General features: G+C 42.2%; 2 protein-coding genes across 5 annotated transcripts in view; one reads left to right on the top strand and one right to left on the bottom strand.

The window, feature by feature from the left end:
* Positions 1 to 26,852, top strand: part of LOC121005375 (oocyte zinc finger protein XlCOF6-like) — a 916,661-nt gene that overhangs the window by 468,285 nt on the left and 421,524 nt on the right. The window lies entirely within an intron of this gene.
* Positions 10,854 to 24,219, bottom strand: LOC121005393 (zinc finger protein 773-like). 2 transcript variants are annotated; one of them, XM_040438122.1, is made up of 6 exons: positions 24,093 to 24,219; positions 23,139 to 23,330; positions 22,937 to 23,060; positions 22,494 to 22,591; positions 22,302 to 22,413; positions 10,854 to 12,142 (listed from the first exon to the last, which is right to left on the bottom strand). In XM_040438122.1, the coding sequence occupies exons 1-6, from the start codon at positions 24,174 to 24,176 to the stop codon at positions 11,085 to 11,087; spliced, it is 1,668 nt and encodes a 555-aa protein (XP_040294056.1). In that variant the 5' UTR covers positions 24,177 to 24,219; the 3' UTR covers positions 10,854 to 11,084. The 2 variants fall into 2 exon arrangements, with proteins under 2 accessions (XP_040294056.1, XP_040294057.1); XM_040438123.1 differs by having other exon boundaries at positions 10,854 to 12,139.

Below are 26,852 nucleotides of genomic sequence, written 5' to 3'. Positions count from 1 at the left end.
CCCCACCAGAGATCCCACAGATTTTATATTTCTTACAGAAAGGCCTCAATAAGAAATTAAGACCGAGTACATTAAAGGTTCAGGTCTCTGCCCTTAGTGTATTGTTCGACTGTAGTTTGGCAACTCATCCGTGGATCAAACGGTTCAAAAAGGCGTCAATTAGATTAGATTCCTCCTCTAAACCCAGATCATCTCCCTGGGATTTAAATATAGTCCTTTCCATGCTCACACAAAGTCCTTTTGAACCTTTAGACTCAATCTCTTTGAAAATGTTGTCTTACAAGACTGCCTTTCTTGTAGCTATTACGTCAGCCAGACGGGTAGGGGAGATTGCGGCCTTATCCGCTTCCCCTCCTTATACCTTGATCTTGGAAGATGGAATTGTTTTGAGACCGGACCCTGCCTTTCTTTCTAAGGTGGTTTCTGATTTCCACAGGTCTCAAGAAATCATTTTTCCCTCCTTCTGCCAGCATCCCAAAAATGAAGGGGAGGAAAGGTTCCATACACTAGATGTAAGGAGAAGTGTGTGTAAATACTTAGACTTAACAAAAGAGTGGAGGAAAGCCCCTCAGTTATTTGTTCAATTCCAGGGTCCAAACAAAGGTCTAAAAAGTTACTAGCGGTACTATTGCCCGGTGGATAATAAGAACTATAAGTCTAGCCTACTCTTCAGCAAATTTTCAGGTTCCTACAGGGTTCTCGGCCCACTCCACAAGAGCTATAGCTGCTTCCTGGGCAGAAAAAAGCTGTGCCACCATTGACCAAATTTGTAGAACGGCTACCTGGAGCTCTCCAAACACGTTTTATAAACATTATAGATTGGACCTATCTTCTGCTCAGGACTTGGGCTTTGGAAGAAACGTCTTGCAGGCAATAATCCCACCCTAGATTTATCTAGTCTAACCTCTCACAGGTGCTGCCATGGGGCGTAATGGAAATACATTTTCCATGAGCCCATGACAGCACCTACATTATTCCCACCCTATAAAAAAATGATATACGGTATATATACCGTACACATATATACATAGTGTTAAAAGTATTCTTAAAGAGGAAATATGCTGACAGTCATATATTTAAGATGCTTTTTTTATGTATGGTATGTTAAGATTCACTGTATTCAGAAAATGGCCGCTCCTATAAATCTTGTCACAAACTGAGGAATGGAGTATGGAGGACCCTATTTAAAGATCTGGGAAGTTCCTGTTTCCTGTCCGGAAGGGGGAAAATCTCTCACAGGTGCTGTCATGGGCTCATGGAAAACAGATTCCTGTAAGAGTTATGAATGTATATTTTGACACCATTTTTTCAACTGAGGGGGTAGATGGTGTGCTATTTTGATAGAGCCAGTTGTAACGGACGCCGCAATACCTAATATGTCAATTTTTATGCAATATTACACAATAAAAGTGTTTTTTTTTTTTTTTTCAATCATGTTTTTGTGTTGCTATTTTCAAAGAGACATTAATTTTTATGCCGATCATCTTGTGTGGGGGCTCATTTTTTCCGGGATGAGTTGACGTTTCCATTGGTACCCTTTTGGGGTACATAGTCCTTTTCGATCACTTGTAATTACGCTTTTTGTAAGGCTAGGTGATGAAAAATGTCTATTTTGAAATTTTTTTTTTTTTTACGGTGTTCACCTGATGGGGTAGATCATGTGACATTTTGATAGTTTATTGTTACGGATGCAGCAATACCCAATTTTTTATTTTTTTTTGCAATAGTACACAAAAGTATTTTTGAAAAATAATCCTGTTTTTGTGTTACCATTTTCTTAAAGCCATATTTTTTTTACATTTTTTGTTCGATCATCTTGTGTGAGGGCTCGTTTTTTGCGGGATGAGTTGACGTTTACATTGGTACCATTTTGGGGTTCATAGTAATTTTTGATCACTCACTATTACACTTTTTGTAAGGCAATGTGACAAAAAATGGCTATTTTGGCACAGTTATTTTTTTTTTTTTGGCGATCATGTGACATTTTTGTAGAGCCAGCTATGGATGTGGCAATACCCAATATGTCTATTTTTTATTTTATTTTTTTTATTGTACATGACTTGATTATGGGAAATGGCGCTTTTAGGGTTGTTGTTTTTTTACTTGAAACCTTTAATTTTTTTTATTATTAAAAAAAACACTTTTTTTCACTTTTTACTTATGTCCCACTATGGGTCTTTAAAATTTCAGGGTTTGATCCCTGTTTCAATACAGCACAATACATCTGTACAAAAATTTCCGCAGACGCGCAGACTAGAAAGACGGATCCGGTATTGCGGTATTTTGAATGCCGGATCCGGCACTAATACATTCCTATAAAAAAAAAATGCCGGAGATTTTGGGCCGGAGATAAAACCGCAGCATGCTGCAGTATTATCTCTGTGCTGAACAGTCAAAAAGACTGAACTGAAGACATCCCGAACGGATTGCTCTCCATTCAGAATGCATGGGGATAAAACTGATCAGTTCTTTTCCGGTATAGAGCCCCTAGGATGGAACTCTATGCCGGAAAAGAAAAACGCTAGTGTGAAAGTACCCTTACACTGTAAGACGCTGGCAGTCCGGATGCCTGTGTAAGGCATCAGGGCTGCCATAGCAACCATTTGTAGTGTCCCACTACACAAGGGTCAATATGGCCACTTTATTCTCCACCTCCTGTGGAATATGGCCATTGTACTTTATATGAGGTTTCATGTGATTTTCCCTGTGTATTTCCTGTATCAGGCCTGTTAGGGGTAGTTCCTCCTCCTAGACAGTAGAGGGAGCTAGGGAACCCTCAGTATATAGTTAGGTCCAGACAGGAAAGGGCAGGGCAGTATAGTCCAGGAGGCTAGTAAGTGCAGTCTAGCCTGCCTGAGGTTCCTGAGCAACTGAAGCTCAGAACTTTGCCACCAGAAGAGGCTACCTCCTGAGAAACCTTAAGTTCCTAGAAGAGTACAGAGTAGAGCTATTGTTCCATCCAGACAGAGAGCTGAAGGGCAGAAGGATATATATATATATATATATATATATATATATATATGAAACAAGGACAGCACTCCAAGTAAAAAAGTGGTCTTTAATCCATGCAGATGGCAACGTTTCAGCTCAAACAAGAGCCTTTTTCAAGCAATGAACACAGTGCATGTTGGGGAATATATAGTCCAACCCCCATTACATCATCATAAAATCAATCAACAATAAATTTACAAAATTAAAGTGCAAAAGTGCATATGCAATATCAAAATATCAATACATATGTGTCATAACCATAGGCGATGAGATCGCTGCAGTGATATATCAACAATATAGTACATAGTGTATATATTATAACCTACAAAGAGGTAATTAGTGATTAGGGACAGGTGTGCACAAAGAGGTGGGAGGGACAAGAAATGATAATGCTGCAAAAAAAACGAGGGAAAGCGGTGACCTACCCAGCGCTGTTCATCGTGTCCAACATGTCACATACCGCTGGATCCGGCGTTCGGGCACATACAATGCGCAGACGCCAGAAAGTGTCCAATCACGGCATGACGTCACCAGTAGAAACGGAGACATGCGCACTGACATGCGCACTACTGTTGGGAGTCTTGGTCGGCCATTTTGCTAGAGGTAATAACACTGTGGATGCGCATGTCCATGTGAGAATAGACAGGGCAGCGCAACACGGGAAAAATAAGCCGTGCTATATGACATGAGTTCATGGGGGCAAAACGAGATACTGTAGCTCAAGTTGGATACAGAACCCATCGTCAATGAGCAATAGGTGTAATGGAGACCGCACCAGAATATGTTGCGATCCTCACACACACTGCTCATGGATCCCCCATGAATCCATCATGAATCTATACCCTGCAGTGTAGACTGACACAAAATGCCACATAAACACCACAATAGGCTAACCGAACCAAAACCATATATAGCACAAAAAACCACTCATATGGATAAGTAGAGACATGTAGACACAATGTATATGCACCGGGTACGTCCCACTTCTCATTCAGCAGCGTCATTCTTGTCTGTGAATATAAAAAAAGAGAGAATCAGGAAAAAATGGCTTAATAGTGTTCAAAATACAATATGTAACACAAGAAAAGAGGCGCATATCACATATAAAACCATCGGGGGCAAACCGCTCATCTAAACATAAATCCCCGGATTGTAATCCACATTGAGCCCATTGGGTCTCAAACTATTAAGAGTGTAGATCCAAAAAAGCTCTCTCTTTCTAAAGATCAGCACCCTATTTCCCCCACGTCTAGGCATGGGTACATGATCAATAGCCCAACATTTAGGATCTTTTTCGGAATGTTTAAATTCCGTAAAATGTTTGGCAACAGGGAGGTCTTTTCTTTTTTTACGTATAGATAATCGATGATTATTGAGCCGCGTCTTAAGATCGGTTGACGTTTCACCCACATATAATAGCTTACATGGACAAATCAAAACATAGATCACGTAATTGGAACTACATGTCAGGTGAAAGCGAATAGGGTGTGAAACTCCAGTGATAGGATGGATAAAAGCACTGCCTTTGCCCATGTATTTGCAGTCAGTGCAGCATAGGTAAGGAAAACTGCCCTTACCATGCGAGGTCAGAGCGGTTTGTATAGACCTGGATCTAGGGCCAATATCTGCTCTGACAAGCTGATCTCGTAGACTTCTAGACCTACAATATGAAAATAGGGGGGGAGTTCTAAATTCCTGGATCTCGCTATATCAACCTCCCAGGATACCCCAATGTCGCTTAATGATACGGTTAATCTCTTCACTCTGTTCCGTGAATTTAGAAATAAAGGGGATCAGAGTCAAGGACCCCTCAGATGACTTCCTTTTAAGGAGACTGTTTCTATCCAGATCACGGACCTTTTTGATATGAGAATCCAATAATTGGGTAGGGTACCCCCTTTTTTGAAATTTACTAGCCATATTGTCTAAAGAAGAATCTAGCTTGTCTGGTTCAGAGACAATACGTTTGACCCTAAGAAATTGTGAAAAGGGTAAGTATTTGAGTGTATTACGTGGATGGCCACTATTGTAACAGAGAAGGGTATTTTTGTCGGTTGGCTTGGTGTAAAGCTGGGTATGTAGTTTACCCTCATTAAATGTAACAGTGGTGTCAAGAAACTGCAATTCAGTTTCCGAATGGACTAAGGTAAATTGCAGATCCCTGTTTACACTGTTTAAAAATTGGTGGAACTCAAACAACTGAGCAACACTACCAGTCCATATGAGGAAGATGTCGTCAATGTATCTCCACCACCGCAGCAAATGGCTGCGGTGGTGTGACACATGGACGACATCTTCCTCAAAGCACCTCATGAAGATATTAGCGTAGGTGGGTGCTACGTTAGACCCCATCGCCACGCCTCTTTTTTGTTGGAAAAACGTGTCCTGAAACAGGAAATAGTTATGTCGTAAGACAATCTGTAATAAATCAATGATGAATAGCCTAGCAGCGAGTGTATAGGGTGAAGAGTCAAGCATGCGAGAAATGGCGTCAACTAGGGTTGTCCCGATACCACTTTTTTAGGACCGAGTACAAGTACCGATACTTTTTTTCAAGTAGTCACCGATACCGAATACCGATACTTTTTTTAAATGTCATGTGACCGTTTTGGGGGATCTGTGGATGACGCACTGTCATGTGGGGGATCTGTGGATGGCACTGTTATGGGGGACCTGTGGATGGCACTGTTATGGGGGATCTGTGGATGGCACTGTTATGGGGGATCTGTGGATGGCACTGTTATGGGGGATCTGTGGATGGCACTGTTATGGGGGATCTGTGGATGGCACTGTTATGGGGGATCTGTGGATGGCACTGTTATGGGGGATCTGTGGATGGCACTGTTATGGGGATCTGTGGATGGCACTGTTATGGGGGATCTGTGGATGGCACTGTTATGGGGGATCTGTGGATGGCACTGTTATGGGGGATCTGTGGATGGCACTGTTATGGGGGATCTGTGGATGGCACTGTTATGGGGGATCTGTGGATGGCACTGTTATGGGGGATCTGTGGATGGCGCTGTTATGGGGATCTGTGGATGGTGCTGTTATGGGGGATCTGTGGATGGCACTGTTATGGGGATCTGTGGATGGCACTGTTATGGGGATCTGTGGATGGCACTGTTATGGGGGATCTGTGGATGGCACTGTTATGGGGGATCTGTGGATGGCGCTGTTATGGGGATCTGTGGATGGCGCTGTTATGGGGGATCTGTGGATGGCACTGTTATGGGGATCTGTGGATGGCACTGTTATGGGGGATCTGTGGATGGCACTGTTATGGGGGATCTGTGGATGGCACTGTTATGGGGGATCTGTGGATGGCACTGTTATGGGGATCTGTGGATGGTACTGCTATGGGGTGGGATATCTGTGGATGGCATTGTTATGGGGTGGGGGGATCTGAGGATGGCATTGTTATTTGGTGGGGGATCTGTGGATGGTGCTGTTATAGGGGATCTGTGGATGGAACTGTTATGGGGAGGATCTGTGGATGACACTGCTATATGTCATCCACAGATCCCCCTCATAACAGTGTCCCCCAATACACCGGGCCCCGCCGCTCACCGAAGTATTTATAAACGTGAATCCTTATCCTGTTATTAAGTTGAACTAACGCTGCCCTCTCCCATGTTCCCCTGTATCCCCACAGCACTTACTTAAGCTTCCATAGCAGGCAGAGCGGACTGCACCAGTAACGTCACTCACTGACGTCGCGCGTCTGCTCCGCCTGCTTCACTCATAAAGTGGGCGGAGCAGGCGCTCTACGTCAGTGAGTGACGTTACTGCTGCCGTCTGCTCTGCCTGCTATGGAAGCTTAAGTAAGTGCTGTGGGGATACAGGGGGATACAGGGGAACATGGGAGAGGGCAGCGTTAGTTCAACTTAATAACAGGATAAGGATTCACGTTTATAAATACTTTGGTGAGCGGCGGGGCCCGGTGTAAGAGTACAGTGACTGCACCGGGCCCCGCCCATAGTTACGCCCATAGTATTCTATTTATGTATCGGGGCGGGGTATCGGCGGCTGAGTACCGCCGAGAAAACTCGGAATCGGTCCCGATACCGATACTAGTATCGGTATCGGGACAACCCTAGCGTCAACACCTAAATCATGGTTGATAGAGGTATAGAGCGAAGTGACGTCAAAGGATGCCAGATGGACCTCATGGACACCGGTAAAATCAATCTCATTTAATTTGCATAGGAAGTCAGTCGTATCTTGTACATACGACTCAGCCCCTATTGCAAATTCATGTAGAACCTTATCCAGAAAAATGGCAATACAACTAAAGATGGAGTCCGAGCCGGAGACGATAGGTCGTCCGGGAGGATCAATGAGGGACTTGTGCACCTTCAGTAGTACATATAGAACCGGAGTCACCGGATGATCTACAGTGAGAAAGGTGCACAAGTCCTCATCAATAGTACCCGCCAACATGGCGTCTGTCAAACATTTCCGGATAAGTCTAGCGATCTCAAATTTGGGATCATCAAACTGACGCTGGATCTCGGCCACATATTTACCGGTGTCCATGATGACCACCGCGCCACCCTTGTCCGCAGGCTTGATTGTTAGTGACGAATCTTTTCTTAGTTGATCTAATGCTTCAATTTCAAACCTAGATAGGTTTGGGTGTTTAAAAGCAACATTACTACATCTCAATCTGTAGGCAGAAACATCAGATTTGACAGCCATGATAAATGCATCAATAGAGGCCTCATTAGTGCATGGGGTAAAGTTACTCTTCAGAGACAGATCGAGGCGTCTCAGGGAGAACTCGCTAGCCTGAGGCGCCGCGATCTGTGTCCTGGAGTTGAACCACACTTTTAATTTAATTCTGCAAAAGAAAGCATAAAGGTCAGCATCCAAATCAAACCAGTTGGGAACAGACATAGGACAAAACGAAAGTCCTTTGTTTAGGACACTCACTTGAGCCGAAGTGAGCGTCCTAGATGACAAGTTGATCACCGTCACTTCCTTTTGTTGGTCAGTGACTTGCTGGTCTGTGCTCTGGTTTTGTTGTTGATGGGCTTGACCGGTTCTGCGATGTCGACGACCCCCTCTTCTGGTCCGCCCACGGGGGGTATATATATATGCAAAGCAAAGAGATATATACCTGAGGAAGTTTCCCTAACCAAGGATAAAGCCAGCAATACAGCAATAGGGCATACGGGACTTGGGATAAAGACAGACAGGATTCTGAGGAAAAGTGCAGCCTGATCTGTAAGTGTTTAACCCTCTGAGTATCTTGCAAGAACATTGTGCCTGCCATTGGATGTAAAACCTGCCTGTTACCTTCTTGTACATGTGGAACTGAACAAAAGACTGTATATAGTTAACTGTTTCAGTAAAAGGAAGTTTTGGTTCACTGCAACATGTGTTCCTCAATTATTCCTACAATAAATCGTTACGGGCACTGGTGTCACGAATTTAAATGGATCTTGCCACCGGCACCTTAAACCTGCAACATCCAGGGCACCTCACCTACCATCGGCCTGGTCCCTATACACAGAGAGTGCCCCAGAGGATTCATGTGCCAGCCTCTCCATCACTGCTGTATGCTTGCCCAGGGTCCTTCATAAACTGTGAGTAACCAAGAGCAACCCTCGTTTGCCTATTAACCGTGACCTCACCATCGCAATACCCTGCAGGGCTGCGTACTGCACATTGGGTCCCCGTTTTTGCAGCACGGGGACCCAGTGGGGATGTACAAGCTGCCGCAAAACCCATGTATGCCGCAGTCAGCAGGGGCCCGGCAGTGCACTTAACGCCTCGTCCTACGGTTAACCGGCTGCCTTAAGTAGTGGCCAGTTAGGACGAGCATTCTCGTCCAATGTCAGCAAGGTGTTAAACATGCTGTTTGTTAACGCTGTCAACATGCTTTACCAATGGCTATGTATGTCAGTTTCACTCTGATACCCTAAGACCAGACTGAGAGAGGCATAGCCAAGCAAGCAGGTTGCAGGATGTGTGGAGAGACAGAGCTACCATAAAAGCTGGGCCTGTTGGGAAGGAGTGAACGGGAGGCAGGTCTGAGCTGCCAGGACCCAGAGGGGGTAAGCATGACAAGCTCTTTGTAAGTTGTTGAATGTCTAGTTGGACCTTTCCATCAATATCCATCCCCAGTCAAACAAACAGGTGAAACAAATTAATCAGGCCCTTCAGAATTATTTTCGGCATTTTGTTTCTTTTAGTCTTTTCTACTGGGTATCCTTGCTTCCTTGGGCTGAGTTTTCATACAACCACTCAAGTTAGTCCAACAACAAGTCGCCATTTTTGGTTGTGTATGTTCCATCTCATTTGATGTACCAGCTGCAGAGGCTACTTTCAGAGACTTCTATAAAGAGTTCTGCAGATAAAATATGCAGATTGGCACCACGCTTGTCTCCTGGAGATTTGAAACGGCTCTCCACAGAAAGTGACATCACAGGTGGACATATATACGTATGTCAGGCATACAAAAAACACCAGGCTGGCCCTGCTCTGAGGAGCTGAGTAGTGTAGCTCAAGCAGCCAAGCAGTGAAGTGTTCCCTTCATTTTGTGTCCAATAATGATAGGGCACTTAGAGCCCCGAATAGAAATAAGGCACTCCTATAGTGTCCCTACTAGTTCTAATGACCTTGTAGTAACTCTACATATTTGTAATGCCCTACAGCTATTCCCCCTGTAGTTTTGACTCCTATAGTTAGAAAAATGATCCCCCTTCATATAGTAGTAGTATACATAAAGCCCCCCTATAATGGTAATATATATTAATGCCTCTGTGGTCAAAAGTTGCTCAGATACATGTCACTACTGAGGGCAGTAAATGGCTGCACTGGTCCACGTGACCACAGCCATAGTGTGAGCACTTTTGGTCCCCGGGAACAGGATGGAAGCATCAGTGCTAGAACAGAGCAGCATTCAATAGGTATGTTTTTCTTACTTTTTTTTTCAGGTTCCTAGCACTCACTAACTTTTTTTTGTGGGGGAGGGGGGGGGGGGGTTGGTCTTGGACAATCTTTTAGAATTTTCCCTTTTGGATGCTTTCTTCTTGTCTCTTTCTCGGTTAACCATTTCAAATTTACATTTATTATATATTTTTTTTCCTTAGAAACCAGTCACGTCTCCTGATTTTACCAAGCTCCTGATGTACCTTGGCATATGGTTATAGTGGCCCCTCGCAATACAATATTTTATCTTACAATAGTCTTTCCTGGACCATCTTAAGTTTAAACAAAATTCAACATACAATGTCACAGACTCATATCCAACCAATCAACATGGCCATTCTCTGGTAAACCACCAGTACTAGTTGTCTAGTAGGTTCTCTTTACAGTACAACTACATGTCCTGTACTACTCTCTGTCTGTGCCAGGATGAACTGCTTCTTTGGTTGTTAGGAGAGGACAGCTCCATTTTATTTTTATGGTATACCGTGTGCTATATAGGGCCCTGCTGAAGCTCCTGTCGTCACCATAGAAAGTGATTTACAGCCTCCAGCATCTGTTCTTTAACATTATATGTAAGGAGTTTTTCATAGAGTTATGGACCAAAGTTACAATGGTTTCAACATGTGATGGTCACCCTGGAACCATTTAATATTATAACTTGTTATACTGTATCTGGTATATATTGCTACAGTGCAATTTCTTATATAAAGCTGTGAGAAATTATGGAAATTCATGAGCAGATAGTTCCTGTAAAAAATTGCCATTCCCAATTTTGGATCCACCAATGAAGGATAGGATTTCAGTCCATAATAGAAAACATAACGCAATGATGCCAAAAACTGGAAATAAAGAAAATGACGGCAGCCTAGGATTTTCTGTTATAAGTGGGTCTACATTATTTCTGGCATTTATATCTAAGTTTTTCTTTTATGTATTTCCTAATTTATTTTTAAATTTAACTTTTTATATTTAGTGTCAAATGAATAAAACAAGTGACTTCAATGTATGTAAGCATGACACAAGGGGGTAGAAAACTTGTTACTGTAGGTTAAAACAACATGTAAGGTCCTAAATGTCAAGATCTGTCTCGTGGATGGAATACTTAGGATATAGCTTTTACTTCTCTTCTGCATAAAACTTCTCCCACATTCCAATCACGAATATGGCTTTTCTCTGGTGTGAACTTTGTTATGTTCAACCAAACCGGCTTTCTGGGTAAAACATTTCCCACATTCTGAACATGAAAATGGTTTCACGCCTGTGTGAAATCTCTGATGTATAAAGAGACTTGATCTTTTGGCAAAGCATTTTCCGCATTCTAAACAGAATAATGGCTTCTCCCCAGTGTGGATTCTCTGATGTTCAACAAGACTTGACTTCTGGGTAAAACGTTTGCCGCATTCTAAACATGAAAATGGCCGCTCTCCCGTGTGGATTCTCTGATGTTCCACAAGAGCTGATTTACAAATAAAACGTTTCCCACACTCCGAACATGAAAACGGTCTCTCTCCTGTGTGGATTTTCCAATGTTTGACAAGATCTGATTTGGTGATAAAACATTTTCCACATTCTGAACATGAAAATGGCCTCAAACCTGTGTGAAATCTCTGATGTTGAATAAGAGCTGATTTCTGGGTAAAACATTTCCCACACTCTGGACACGAAAATGGCTTTTCACCTGTGTGAATTCTCTGATGCTGCATAAGATCTGATTTCCGTCCGAAACATTTTCCACATTCTGGACAGGAAAATGGCCTCTCTGTTTTGTGTATTTTCTGATGCTGAATAAGATTTGCGTTTCTGCAAAAACTTTTCCCACACAGTGAGCATGAAAATCCTCCATGAATCTTTAGACGACCATCATTCGGGATAAGGCATTTGTTACAGCCAGAAGATGAAACTTTTTTTATATCCTTGTGTGTTCTCGGATTAAGAATGTACGCTTTCTGGGTAAAACTTTTCCCTAACTCTGGTCTAGGAAATAAGTCACATTCCCTATTATAGGTTTGTTCTGTAATAGTATCTGATCTATGAGCAGAAGGTTGCTCTTGGTTGGAAAGATAACATGACAGATCAAGGCTGTTGTATTCAGGGTAAAACATTTCTGTAACAGTACTTTCTCCTGGAGAATATTGTGTGATATTCTTTAATTCTACTTGACACTCTGGAATACTGAAGAGATCTCCCTTCAAATCTTTGCTGTAGTCATCTGCTGGGAATAAAAGGATTTTTATTTATTTACTTTTTTGGAGAAGCAGTTCAAAATAAAAGGGGTTATTCAATGAATAAAATATCTATACAGTACAGACCAAAAGTTTGCAATACTAAGGCACGGGGGGCACACCAATGATAATGCAAGAGTGCTGGCCTGGTATATGTTGCAAACATAGAAAAAACAAGACGAAGAAATACCAAACAGTGGCCGCACCTCAAAAATACAATTTATTAGAATATATAAAGATTAAAAACATGTACATGGGGCAAACCCCAAGGATGGTACAATAAGAATATATATATGCATAATGTAATACCACACAGGGAGCCAATGCATAAACGAGTAAGCAATATAATCCCTGAAAAGACTCCCTCAATCCTATAGTAGTGGCACAAACATAATGATAACACACAGAGCATACAAAACCCATCCAAGAGGAGTGCACAGAAAACCTGACGCGTATGACTAGTGCCTGGACTAGCTTTCTCAGAGCTCACAGACCAAAAGTTTGGACACACCTTCTCATTCAAAGAGTTTTCTTTATTTTCATGACTATGAAGGCATCAAAACTATGAATTAACACATGTGGAATTATATACATAACAAACAAGTGTGAAACAACTGAAAATATGTCATATTCTAGGTCAGGGGTCAGCAACCTCCGGCACTCCAGGTGTTGTGAAACTACATCTCCCATCATGCACACTTGCTTGGCTGCTCTCTAAACTCCCACACAAGTGGAAAGAGCATGCTGGGAGTTGTAGTTTCACAACAGCTGGAGCGCCGAAGGTTGCTGACCCCTGTTCTAGGTTCTTCAAAGTAGCCACCTTTTGCTTTGATTACTGCTTTGCACACTCTTGGCATTCTCTTGATGAGCTTCAAGAGGTAGTCCCCTGAAATGGTCTTCCAACAGTCTTGAAGGAGTTCCCAGAGATGCTTAGCACTTGTTGGCCATTTTGCCTTCACTCTGCGGTCCAGCTCACCCCAAACCATCTCGATTGGGTTCAGGTCCGGTGACTGTGGAGGCCAGGTCATCTGGCGCAGCACCCCATCACTCTCCTTCATGGTCAAATAGCCCTTACTTTCAAAGTTTTCCCAATTTTTCGGCTGACTGACTGACCTTCCTTTCTTAAAGTAATGATGGCCACTCGTTTTTCTTTACTTAGCTGCTTTTTTCTTGCCATAATACAAATTCTAACAGTCTATTCAGTAGGACTATCAGCTGTGTATCCACCTGACTTCTCCTCAACGCAACTGATGGTCCCAACACCATTTCTAAGGCAAGAAATCCCACTTATTAAAACTGACAGGACACACCCGTGAAGTGAAAACCATTTCAGGGGACTACCTCTTGAAGCTCATCAAGAGAATGCCAAGAGTGTGCAAAGCAGTAATCAAAGCAAAAGGTGGCTACTTTGAAGAACCTAGAATATGACATATTTTCAGTTGTTTCACACTTGTTTTTTATGTATATAATTCCACATGTGTTAATTCATAGTTTTGATGCCTTCAGTGTGAATCTCCAATTTTCATAGTCATGAAAATAAAGAAAACTCTTTGAATGAGAAGGTGTGTCCAAACTTTTGGTCTGTACTGTATATCTGGAGTAATGTATACTATTATTTTAGTGATATTAATGTAAATATGCTGCTCGCCAGTGCAATTTTTACCCCTACTCCCCTCTCTGTAGTTCTTGTTATCCTTAGGGCTCGTTCACAATGCATGGGTACCGTCCATGGGGCAGGCGCATGGGGATCGCAGACCCATTTACTTGAATGGGTCCACGATCCTTCCGTTCCGCAAAAAGATAGAGCAAGTGCGGTGCGGAAGCACGGTACGGAACCCCAGAAAGCACTCCGTAGTGTCCCGTTCCGGATTTCAGGACCCATTGAATGGGTCTGCATCCGTGATGCGGAATGGCCACGGAGCGGTGCCCGTGTATTGCAGATCCACAAATGCGGTCCGCAATACGGCAACGGGCATCACACGTTCATGTGAACGAGCCCTTATTCAGATGAAAATCAATCACCTGCATCTCCCAAGAGTGCATTGCAGTGAGCTCTTAACCTTTTCTCCTGTCTTCCCCCATTGCATAGATAAAAAGTCCCTCACACAGCCCCAGTGATTCCACTAATTAATACCCCTCCCTCACCCAATTACTGTCTAGATAGAGATATAGCTACACATTTCTATGAATGGTTACTTCTCTATGAGATCACTATGCCGGCACTGAGGGGAGGAAGGGAGTAAGCAAGCTACTAAACATGTTAGTCCACCACTTTAGGTAAAAGGTGGACTAGAATTTCAGCCACGGGAGAAACAGCAAGGGGCACTACCAGAGATGAAACTATTTTTAGTGTATGTATATTGCAATAATAATTAATTTGAAAAGCCATATTCATAGTAACCCCTTTAAATAAAAACAAAAAATTAAAGCAAATACTGATATCCCGACACAATCTGAGAGATCTGTGCTGCATTGCCTAGACCAGTGATAGTGAACCTTATTTATCACAAAGTGTCAACATGGCAATTTAACCTGAATACTACAGTCCAATATAGCATATCTTCCATGTACTTTATCATTTAGCTATAATAGCCCGCCTACATTCAATGCACTGCCTGCACTGATGAGTGACAGGAAAAGTCTAAGGCTTATTAATTAGTACACCATATACTTTTTCCAGGGTGCGGGTGCCCACAGAGAGGGCTCTGAGTGCCGTCTCTAGGACCTGTGCAATAGGTTCGCCACCACTGGCCTAGACTATATAAATATCGGTACAACTGTACCACTTAGAGCTTATTCACATAGGTACTAATCATCTCCGTTATAGGAGCAGAACAACGGAAATCACAGAATCACTGGTTCTGTCACATGATGGACAAGAATGGTGCCCAACGGACCTTAATGACCAAAATGTAGTCAGTCGAGTGTCTGACATTTGACCTGTCCTGTTGACAGACAAAATAGAACAGTATGCCCAATAAAGTATATTTTATACTAAATGATACATTTTAAGATACAATTTTAATTGCATTTTTTTCAGTCCCATTAAGGGATACCCTTTTTACAAACTTAGAATGCTCCTCTATGCTACTACACCTTTTGTGTCACTATGATACTAGCTGCTGTTACTGGAACACCTAAAAGTGTTTGTTGATCATGCTGGTGGTGATTAAAGGCGTTAAAAGGAAGTTTTCTGGATACAGCATTTCCTATAAACTTGTCAACTTTGCTATATATACACACAGCAAAAGGATGAGCAAAATCACCTGATTATCATTAAAGGGTTTCTCTGTTTTCATAATAATTTTTTTATCTATCCAGAGTGTCCCAAACACTGCACATTTTTGCCCCATGGATTTTATGTCAGCACTTCCCTTCCCGTTTTCTCAGAATCACTGCATCCTGGCAGGATGCTTAAATGCAGGACTTCCTGTTTTTATCAACTTCCTGCTACGTTTTTTAAACAGATTTGGCATGCTTTGCTCTGTAATGTTTCTCAGGGATTGCTCTGCCTTCCACGCTGTTTCCTCTGCAGTAGTCATGTCCCTACACTTCCCACTCTCCATTTTAGCTAGGTGAACCCAGCCTGTGAAACCATTACATAGCAAATCAAGCTGGGTTTGGTTAGGAAACCCAGCAGGAAGCCAATGAAAACACAAGGTTATCCATTTAAACATCCTGCCAGGAGGCAGTGACGCTGAGAAAAGGGGAAAGAAAGTGCAGACACAAAAAAACTAGTATTTAGGGCAAATATATCCAGTGTTTAGTACTTTGGGCACATTAAAAAAATGAATCATGAAACTGGAGAACCTCTTAAAAGAGGACTTGTCTTCTCTCCTGAAATCTGTTTTGGTATCTATTTGCATTTCTCATGCAATAACAATTCTGTAGCATTTTTTTTTATATCTGTATGCAAACAGATCTTATAGGGTCCTATAGAAAAACTTAGTATGGGCCTCTGCACCACCAGGTTTACCAGTATGCATGCATCAAACACTCCCATGCAACGCAAAAGGCAACACCCCAGATTTTTTATTTAAAAAAATTCTATGTCAGAAAAAGTGGAACAGGTGCTTAAAAATTACGGCAATCATACTAAACATATTTCTGCAAGTATTTACACCAGATAACTGGCATAAATACATTGATAAATCTCTTGCTTCCCTTCACATAATATATTCCAAAGCTGGCTGCCTGCAGCCACCACTAGGGGAGCTCACTGCATAGGAATTCCTCCTAGTGGCGGATTCATGATGTTAGGAACAGAAGAAGGAGCTCAGCGGTGCAGTTCCGTTGCCGAAGCAACTGACGAACAGATGGTTGGTGGAGTTCGAGGTGTTGGATGTCTGCAGATCAAATACTGATTGTCTATCCTGAGGATAAGCCATCAATATTAAAATACCGTGTGATGGCACAATATGTTCAGTTAATCTATAATGTAGTGTTATAATTTTACCATGTATAATGCACATATACTGGTTGTATGTGAGTGTCGTCTTTTCCATTATCATGTGTATTGCCTGACTCGTCTACCACACCCAGTAGGGGGAGATTATTCAATCTGTTTATGCTTGTCTATACCCTAGCTGTACACCTTCTTGGTTGCAAATCTATTTTCTGGATTATTGAGGCACTCACTGGAGTGCACTGACTGATAAATACAGCCTTCTGTGCTGAGGTGCAACTACAAACTGCCCAAGGGGCCCCCCCCCCCCCCCTTCAGGTACTTGAGCAAAAGATTAGGGAAACCTGGAGGTAGACCTTAGTGAAGCCGATGCTGCAGCCAGCACTCTATGGAGTACTAAAGGAAGATATACCCCTCTTAGAGAAATGACCCCTTAACCCCTTAAGGACACAGCCTTTTTACACCTTAGGACCAGGCCATTTTTTGCAAATCTGACCAGAGTCCCTTTAAGTGCTGATAACTTTAAAACGCTTTGACTTATCAAGGCCGTTCTGAGATTGTTTTTTCGTCACATATTGTACTTCATGACACTAGTAAAATGAAGTCAAAAAAATTATTTTTTTTGCACCAAAAAATACCTAATTTAACAAAAATTTGGAAAAATTAGCAAATTTCAAAGTTTCAGTTTCTCTACTTATGTAATACATAGTAATACCCCCAAAAATTGTGATGACTTTACATTCCCCATATGTCTACTTCATGTTTGAATTGTTTTGGGAATGATATTTTATTTTTTGGGGATGTTATAAGGCTTAGAAGTTTTTCAGAAATTTACAAAAACTCAATTTTTAGGGACCAGATCAGGTCTCAAGTCACTTTGCGAGGCTTACATAATAGAAAACACCCAAAAATGACCCCATCTAAGAAACTACACCCCTCAAGGTATTCAAAACTGATTTTGCATACGTTGTTAACCCTTTAGGTGTTGCACAAGAGTTATTGGCAAATGGGGAGGAAATTTGAGAATTTCATTTTTTTGTCTAATTTTTTATTTTAACCCATTTTTTCCACTAACAAACCAAGGGTTAACAGCCAAACAAGACTGTATCTTTATTGCCCTGACTCTGCCGTTTACAGAAACACCCAATATGTGGCTATAAACTACTGTACGGCCACACAGCGGGGCGTAGAGTGAAAGGTGTGCCGTTTGGTTTTTGGAAGGCTGATTTTTATGGACTGGTTTATTTACACCATGTCCCATTTGAAGCCCCCCTGATGCACCCCTAGAGGAGAAACTCCCTAAAAGTGACCATCTAAGAAACTACACCCCTCAAGGTATTCAAAACTGATTTTACATACGTCATTAACCCTTTAGGTGTTGCACAAGAGTTATTGGCAAATGGCGATGAAATTTGAGAATTTCATTTTTTTTGCCTAATTTTCCATTTTAACCCATTTTTTCCACTAACAAAGCAAGGGTTAACAGCCAAACAAGACTGTATCTTTATTGCCCTGACTCTGCTGTTTACAGAAACACCCCATATGTGGCCGTAAACTGCTGTACGGGCACACAGCGGGGCGTAGAGTGACCCCATCTAAGAAACTACACCCCTCAAGGTATTCAAAACTGATTTTACAAACTTTGTTAACCCTTTAGGTGTTGCACAAGATTTAATGGAAAATAGAGATACAATTTCAAAATTTCCCTTTTTTGGCAGATTTTCCATTTTAATATTTTTTTTCCAGTTACAAAGCAAGGGTTAACAGCCAAACAAAACTCATTATTTATGGCCCTGATTCTGTAGTTTACAGAAACACCCCATATGTGGTCGTAAACAGCTGTACGGGCACACGGCAGGGCGCAGAAGGAAAGGAATGCCATACGGTTTTTGGAAGGCAGATTTTGCTGGACTGTTTTTTTTTTACACCATGTCCCATTTGAAGCCCCCCTGATGCACCCCTAGAGTAGAAACTCCAAAAAAGTGACCCCATTTTAGAAACTACGGGATAGGTTGGCAGTTTTGTTGGTACTAGTTTAGGGTACATATGATTTTTGGTTGCTCTATATTACACTTTTTGTGCGGCAAGGTAACAAGAAATAGATTTTTTGGCACGTTTTTATTTTTTGTTATTTACAACATTCATCTGACAGGTTAGATCATGTGGTAATTTTATAGAGCAGGTTGTCACGGACGGGGCGATACCTAATATGTATACAATTTTTTTTATTTATGTAAGTTTTATACAATGATTTCATTTTTAAAACAAAAAAAATGTTTTAGTGTCTCCATAGTATAAGAGCCATAGTTTTTGCAGTTTTTGGGCGATTATCTTAAGTAGGGTCTCATTTTTTGCGGGATGAGATGACGGTTTGATTGGCATCTATTTTGGGGTGCATATGACTTTTTGATTGCTTGCTATTACACTTTTTGTGACGTAAGATGACAAAAAATGGCTTATTACACCGTTTTTATTTTTATTTTTTTACGGTGGTCATCTGAGGGGTTAGATCATGTGATATTTTTATAGAGCCGGTCGATACGGACGCGGCGATACCTAATATGTATACTTTTTTTTTAAACAAAAAAAATCATGTTTTAGTGTTTCCATAGTCTAAGAGCCATAGTTTTTTCAGTTTTTGGGCGATTATCTTGGGTAGGGTATGATTTTTGTGGGATGAGATGACGGTTTGATGGTTACAATTTTGGCGTACATGCGACTTTTTTGATCACTTTTATTACCTTTTTTGGGAAGTAAGGTGGGCAAAATTTCAATTTCATCATAGTTTTTTATTTTTTATGGCGTTCACCGTTCGGGTAAAGTAACATAACCGTTTTATAGATCAGGTCGTTACGGACGCGGCGATACCAAACATGTGTAGGGAATTTTATTTTTTTCATTTTTAATCAGTGATAAATGTGTTTTTTGATTTTTACTTTTTTTTCACTTTTATTCACTTTTTTTTTGACCCAGACCCACTTGGTTCTTGAAGATCCAGTGGGTCTGATGTCTGTATAATACAGTACAGTTCAATATATATTGTACTGCACTGTATTTTACCCTTGTCTGAACAGATCTATGCCTTTTAGCACAGATCTGTTCAGCACCATGGACAGCAGGACGCCTGAGAGGCGTCCTGTTGCCATGGGAACCTTCCCCGTCTGCTCAGTACTGGTCAGAACTGCGCACACGGGGAAGGGTGGGGAAGGGTAAGGAGGGGATCTGTCGGGGGGCTGTCTGGGGGCTCTCTCCCTCCCCATCGGGGGGCTGCAAAGGCACAGCAGCACCCCGATAGGAGAGGGAGGGAGCTCCCTGCGCTGTTAACCTTTTCCATACAGCAGTCCGTACGGACCGCTGTATGGAAAGGGTTAAACGGCTGACATCGCATCGCAGATGTCAGCCGTTTATACCAGGGTGCCAGCAATGTGCTGGCACCCTGGTATACCCACTAGAAACCAACGATTATACAAGGGGAGGCGGGCGGGGGATCGCGATCCTGCCTGCCGCACCGCCCGCAACCCTCCCCCTGCACCTCCCGCCACCATAAAATCATTCGGAGGTGCAGGGGGGGTTAATAAAACGTTATTTTAGGCATATAAAGTTTCTGATCCCCGCGGTCAGGGACCGCGGGGACCAGAAACTGCAGAAATCGCAGCATACCGCAGGTCTGAATTGACCTGCGGTTTGCCGCGATCGCCGACATGGGGGGGGTCACGGGACCCCCCCGCGCATTTAGCCTAGGTGCCTGCTCAATGATTTGAGCAGGCACCGGGTTCCGATCACTGCCGGCCGGGCGGCAGTGATCGGAACAACACATGACGTTCCGGTACGTCATGTGTCCTTAAGTACCAGGACATCATGACGTATCGGTACGTCATGTGTCCTTAAGAGGTTAAAGAAGATTGGTTGCTGGAGAGACTTGCATATGGAGAAGGAAGTTGACGCTGAGGACAACATCCTTAAAGGGAACCTGTCATGTGGATATTTGATTATGATCTAACTAATTATATACAATCATTAAAGGGAACCTGTCACCAGTTTTATGGTGTCCTAACTAAGGGCAACATAAATAAGTGACTGATTCTCTAAGCAAAATGCTGGGTCACTTTCTTTAATTGACCCAGTCAATCTGCCAACATCTTGTATTGAAAAGCTCCAGCTGATAATGATGAGTCATGAATATTCATGAGCTCCTGACTCTCCCCGCCCAGCTGCTGCTGAATGACAGTTTGTTTCCATAGGAATCAGCAGCAGGTGGGCAGGGGAGTGGCTATAACTCTGAATTAAATATACGCTGGACTCAATGACATCACGCTGGACTCAAATCAGCTCATTAGCATGCAGCATCTTTGTGTGTATATTATGAGGTAACCATCTGTCACACCAGTAAGTGAATACATCTACGGCACTTTTTAGTAGTTAATGATTGGATATAATTAGTTAGATTATAATCAAATATCCACATGACAGGTTCCCTTTAACTACTAAAAAGTGCCTTAGATGTATTCACTTACTGGTGTGACAGATGGTTACCTCATAATGTACACACAAAGATGCCACATGCTAATGAGCTGATTTGAGTCCAGCGTGATGTCATTGAGTCCAGCGTATATTTAATACAGAGCTATAGCCACTCCCCTGCCCACCTGCTGCTGATTCATATGGAAAAAAAACTGTCATTCAGCAGCAGGTAGGCGGGGAGAGTCAGGAGCTCATGAATATTCAGGACTCAACATTATCAGCTAGAGCTTTTCAATACAAGATGTTGGCAGATTGACTGGGTCAATTAAAGAAAGTGACCCAGCATTTTGCTAAGAGAATCAATCACTTATTTATGTTGCCCTTAGTTAGGACACCATAAAACTGGTGACAGGTTCCCTTTAAGGGACACTCGTAAGGAGGATGGGCTTTGTTGACCTCTCCGACCAGTAAGTGAAGTTCTGTACACTATTATCCTTATATTTATTGCTGTATATCTGCTGGATTATACCCATGGACCGTTTTATTTCCTGTCGTCCAAAATCCTTGTGATACATACCAGAAAACTCTTTTGATGAAACTAAAATGACTCACATTATACATTTTCTCAAAGGTGTTGTCAGATAATAGGGGGCTTTGTTTAAATAACTGCAATGGTGATGTGCCCATATACCGTACATTACTGCTGCAGTCAATTGCTGGCCTCACTGGTTTCACGCTGTGTAACTCTGAGGTCAATGATTGGCTGCAGTAGTCACATGTGGAATATGAACATGTTATCGCAGCAGTGATTGGGAGGTTTGGAGGGGGCGGTGCAGGAACAGAGGGGGTCGGAAAGGTAAGTTTAACTTGTTTTAAATAATTTTAACACCCTCCCTGCTTTTTTTTACTCGAACAACCCTTTTAGATATGTCCTCCATAGAAGTCTATTCTCACATGAGGAGATCAGAATATGGGTCCTTTGAAGTAACTGCATGTAATATTATGTTCGTCACCTTCCAATGTTTACTTTCAAATTCAATTTACTAACATTTGTCTTTGACTGAGGCTGGCCATATACATTAAGTCGCTGTGAGGCAAAAGCTATCTCTCCTGATTCCATATATGTACAGTCAGCTCGGCTGAGAATGCCTGTGTCCTGAACATGCACAAGGGAGAAAGCTGCTGCCAGACAGCTTATTTCCCTGAGAACAAAGGATTGGGCAGATGAAATCCATCTGGCCAATTATTCTCTGTATTTTCTGTATTTCGTGGTTATTTCTTACCAGAAGTGATAACTACAGGAATATGCTCCTCCTTAAACTTCTCCTTACTCCTTGAACATGTTTGTTCTTCTCCCACTGAAGAATCAACCTTTATAGAAATCAGGTCTTCAAACTGTACAAAAAAAGGGTACACATATGTATATAACCAATTTTGGCTTCACTAACTGACCACCTAAATTCAACTCAACCTACCTGATGATCCTGTGGGACATTCTCATCTACCTCTGGACAATCCGCGGAATACAGAAGACTAAGACATCTCTCTGGTAGATTTCCCTCACTAGATCCAGCTGTAGGGGACACATTGCCCAAAAGATGTTTACAACAGTTTGGGGATGTAAAATGCAACGTTTTAAAACATACATAGGAACGTTACAAATTTGCACATTTTTGCAGGAAAATTAAGCAAATTTTTTGTGCAAATCTAGAAGATTGTTTTCCTGAGGTCAAAATATGCCAAATTCAGTAAAAGGCATGCGTCTTTTAATACATTTGGAACTCACCAATTACCCTCTCTAGTTTACAATTGCAATCTTTGTAAATGTGGGCCATTATGTATATGTGATGATCAAATAATAGAGGCTCACAGTGATGCTCATAATTGTTCTCTTCATAACTATTAAAAATTCTCTTACCTGGCGATGAAAGGGGCTGGTGGTCCTCCATAATGACATCCTTGTATAGATCCTTGTGTCCTTCTAAATACTCCCACTCCTCCATGGAGAAGTAGACACTGACATCCTGATACCTTATAGGAACCTCACACACAAAATGATACAGTCATCACCCAGACACATTATCCCTTATATTACTGTATAATGTCCCAGCAGCGCTCACCTCTCCAGTCAGCAGCTCAACGATCTTGTTGGTGAGTTCTAGGATCTTCTGCTGATTGTCTCTCTGTAGTATTAGTGAGTGAGGTGGAGGCTCCATGATGGGACTCAGGCTCCTGCTCAATCGTTCTGAGAAATGGGGGTGGCTTTTCAGAGTCACATGCTCACTAGATGTTTTCTGCACTACTGTGTAATCCTAAGTATGTAAAGTAAATAGTATATAAATATCCCTGTAAACAAGGCCTGGACAAATCTTAGCAAGGTCTAGGAACCAGCTGCAAAAGTTTGGATCCTGTAACAGCTTACCCAAAGTCACAGAAGCTCCTTAGTGATCACAGGATCCCTTACTTCTGCAGCAGTCAAGATTAGGCCACCATCCACATTTCCAATTTAGTAGGTTCCATGTTTTCCCCAATAGTCAAGCCTACCACACCTCACCCTCCCAGAAGTCACAACAGGCACCCCTAAATTGGCAGTAACAAAACCCCTCCTCCAGTCCACTACCCATAGTTACAGCAATAAACAAGAAATCTTGGCACTAACTTTGCTTCTGTATGTGAGGATATGTAGTAGTGCGGCCACAAGAATTTATCAAATTGTATGCATCTCTAACAAAATATGCCCCTCAAATAACCCACATCTAAGAGTCCTCTTACATGAGATGATGCCAGGCCACTAATAAAAGCTGCTAAACAATATTTAAGTCAAAATCTGTGCTCGTTTAAAGTGCCTTTCACAAGATGCAAAATGAATGGGAGAGGAATGATCATTATTACGATTGTTCGTCCCCCGTTCAATTTGCATATTGTTGGCATCACAACCTGGAAGCACCCTGGTTATCAGGACTGATTTTGTACTGCTATATACAGTACATTTCCACAACCATTTTCAGTAGTGTGTAATTAACAGAGAAAAAGTGATGTCATATGACACAGGGTAATTTCCAGAGGTTCCTCACCTCTCCAATGAGCAGGTAGATGATCTCCAGGGTAAGGTTTAATATCGTCTCAGTCATGTCTTTTCTGCCTTTGTACATTCCCATTGTTTTCTAGAGAAATCTATAAGGTGACCTCAACAAGGAAGATCTTGATTGGAACAGAAATGCAAAATATGTCAAATAGATTCATATCAGTAGAAATAAGTCAAAGCAACCAGACTTGTATTTTTTTTCTTGAAGACATTTTGCTAGTCATCTCACCGTTTTTTGTCTTCTTGGATGACTAGTGAAACATCTTCAAGAAAAATGAATACAATAAATAAAAGTTTAGTTGCTTTGACTTATTTCTCATATACTATACTTTTTGTCCAATTATCCTGCAGCATTGGGAAATGAAGAATACATTGTGCTTATTGAAATGAAACACTTCAGCAGTTGTGGGTTTTGGTCAATGCAGTGCAGCATAGGCTATTATTAAAGAACAATGCAGAGCACTTGATGTGCCATTTATGGGTTGTCTACCTTTGCTCCATTTCTTCTCCTGTGATATGGTTCCCTAGTGCAGCTTACATTACCCATTATGCCTCTGGCTCTTCAGAGACAGAAGGGTTCGACTCTCCTCACACCGCACTTACTCTGGGCAGCAAGCGATAGAGCAGTGACTTAGAACTGCTGTCCCTAGCTCACCCTGCACAGCTACAGTGTATCTTATGTAACTCAGCTTCACTCTGCACTCCCCTGTCTTCTGCTTGTGATAGACTTCTCACTGTTAGCTCTTACAGGCCGGAGGCAGGGGAGAGCAGTGTGAAGTTGCATCTCATAGGTTATTCTTGGGATTCTGCACACACAGATAGTATATACCGTGTGAGTCAATCGGTCTTTTATTATTATACATTATTATAAGAGGCTACACAGAGAAAGTGACTTGTCTACACCGGAGAGAAAGATCTGGACTTAGGGAGGGGGTTCACATGACACAGCTACCCATAATGAAAGGCTTCAAAAAGTATGGATGTGTCAGTTCTGGGAACAATTTGCTTCAAGGACCCTTTGGACCCAGGAGATAAATATTTTAGTTCAAATAGCCTAAGGCTAGTAGATTCCCGTTTCTGGTCTGATTTAAAACATAACATTTATTTCATTTTTATTAAGACTGGTATAGAACGGGAAGAAAGAAAATAAAAATTGGTTAAAAATAAAGTGCTGCTGGGCTCTGCGGCTAGGGATATTGAATTGCTTTGCCAATAGACACTACCTCCATATATGTATCATGCCACTCTGTCCATATCCTTTCCACATCCACACTACGCTGCTGCTCCCAATTAAAAGGGAGCATTTTTCTAGGCTTTTCTAGACCTTATCAGCCTCAGATCAGATGTTAAAAAAAAAATAATCACTCACCCTCTCACTTAGCACTCCCTGGTCTTCTTCTGGTCCGTGCTGCACTGTGACCATGACGTTGCACAGCATCAGGTCATAGTGGACACCTACGTGTACTACGTCCTGACGCTGTACGCACTTAGCCCACAATGCAGAGCGGGGCCTGCAAGAAGACCAGGGAGGGTGAGGAGAGGCAGAGCAGCACTTCTCTCACTGCACCCCGCACCTCCCACATGCTGATGATCACTTCTATAATGGATGCACTACCACTTTTCCCTCACTTTTAGGGAGAAAAAGTGCATCATATAGTCCAAAAATACGGTAAATGGTGCCATTAGAAAGTACAACTTGTCCCACAAAAAACAAGCCCTCATATGGCTAGGTGAATGGAAGAGTAATATCGCTACGAGTTCAAATAGGCAGTGGGTAAAATATATATATATAGAGAGAGAGAGAGAAAATTGATGCATCAGGAAAGAGGGGAGAAAAATCTTCTACTCCTATTGATATAAGAGCTGGTACTAGTGATGTGACAGTTGTGTTTTACTGTGTTCAGAAGAAAACATAGAGTTAGAACATTATAGCTGATATGAACAGAGTATGGCGTGTTTTTTAGTCACTGTATTTCATTATTGGAGTAAAGTCATGCTTCTTTAAAAACCTCAATCGTTTATCTGCACTTTTGACCTGTGTCCAGCCTCATGTTACCTGGTCTGGAGGTCTGGATCAGTGCATGTGACCATGGCCAGTGTGGGGACCAGAAGATGGAGGGAGCGGAGCAGGTAGGAATCTTCTGTTTCAGGGGGCAGGCTGCAAGCATTTGCTTAAAAATCATTCTAAGCGGAAAACCCCTTTAAAGGAAACCTGTCACCTGGATTTAGTGCATAGAGCTGAGGACATGGGCTGCTAGATGGCCGCTAGCACATCTGCAATATCCAGTCCCCATAGCTCTGTGTGCTTTTATTGTGTAAAAAAACAGTTTTGATCAATATTCAAATGAACCTGATATGTGTCTTGTGTCCGGAGATGAGTCCAGCGGAAAGGAGCCCAGCACCGCCCCGCGTCCTCCGAATCTCCTCCTTGCTGGCTGACGTCACAGACCTGGAGCGCCGAAATCTCGCGATGCGCGAGCTAGCGCATGCGCAGTTCGTTCCCTGTGCTGATGCCAGCACATGGAATGAACATGATGCCGACACTGCGCATGCGCTAGCTCGCGCATCGCGAGATTTCGGCGCTCCAGGTCTGTGACGTCCGCCAGCAAGGAGGAGATTAGGAGGACGCGGGGCGGTACTGGACTCATCTTCGGATACAGGACACATATCAGGTTCATTTGCATATTGATCAAAATGGTTTTTTAACACAATAAAAGCGCAGAGAGCTATGGGGACTGGGTATTGCGGA

The sequence above is a fragment of the Bufo bufo genome, chromosome 6 (assembly GCF_905171765.1).
Source record: "Bufo bufo chromosome 6, aBufBuf1.1, whole genome shotgun sequence".
Classification (NCBI taxonomy): Eukaryota; Metazoa; Chordata; class Amphibia; order Anura; family Bufonidae; genus Bufo; species Bufo bufo.
Note: the sequence above shows the minus strand (reverse complement) of the source record. Positions and strands in the feature narration are given on the sequence as shown.

Coding starts and splice junctions, on each gene's coding strand:
- LOC121005393 (XM_040438122.1), bottom strand. CDS start 24,176: ATGGGAATGTACAAAGGCAGAAAAGACATGACTGAGACGATATTAAAC. Junction 23,331..24,092: donor TCTACCTGCTCATTGGAGAG/GTGAGGAACCTC, acceptor TTACATACTTAG/GATTACACAGTAGTGCAGAA. Junction 22,592..22,936: donor CCAGCCCCTTTCATCGCCAG/GTAAGAGAATTT, acceptor TGTCCCCTACAG/CTGGATCTAGTGAGGGAAAT.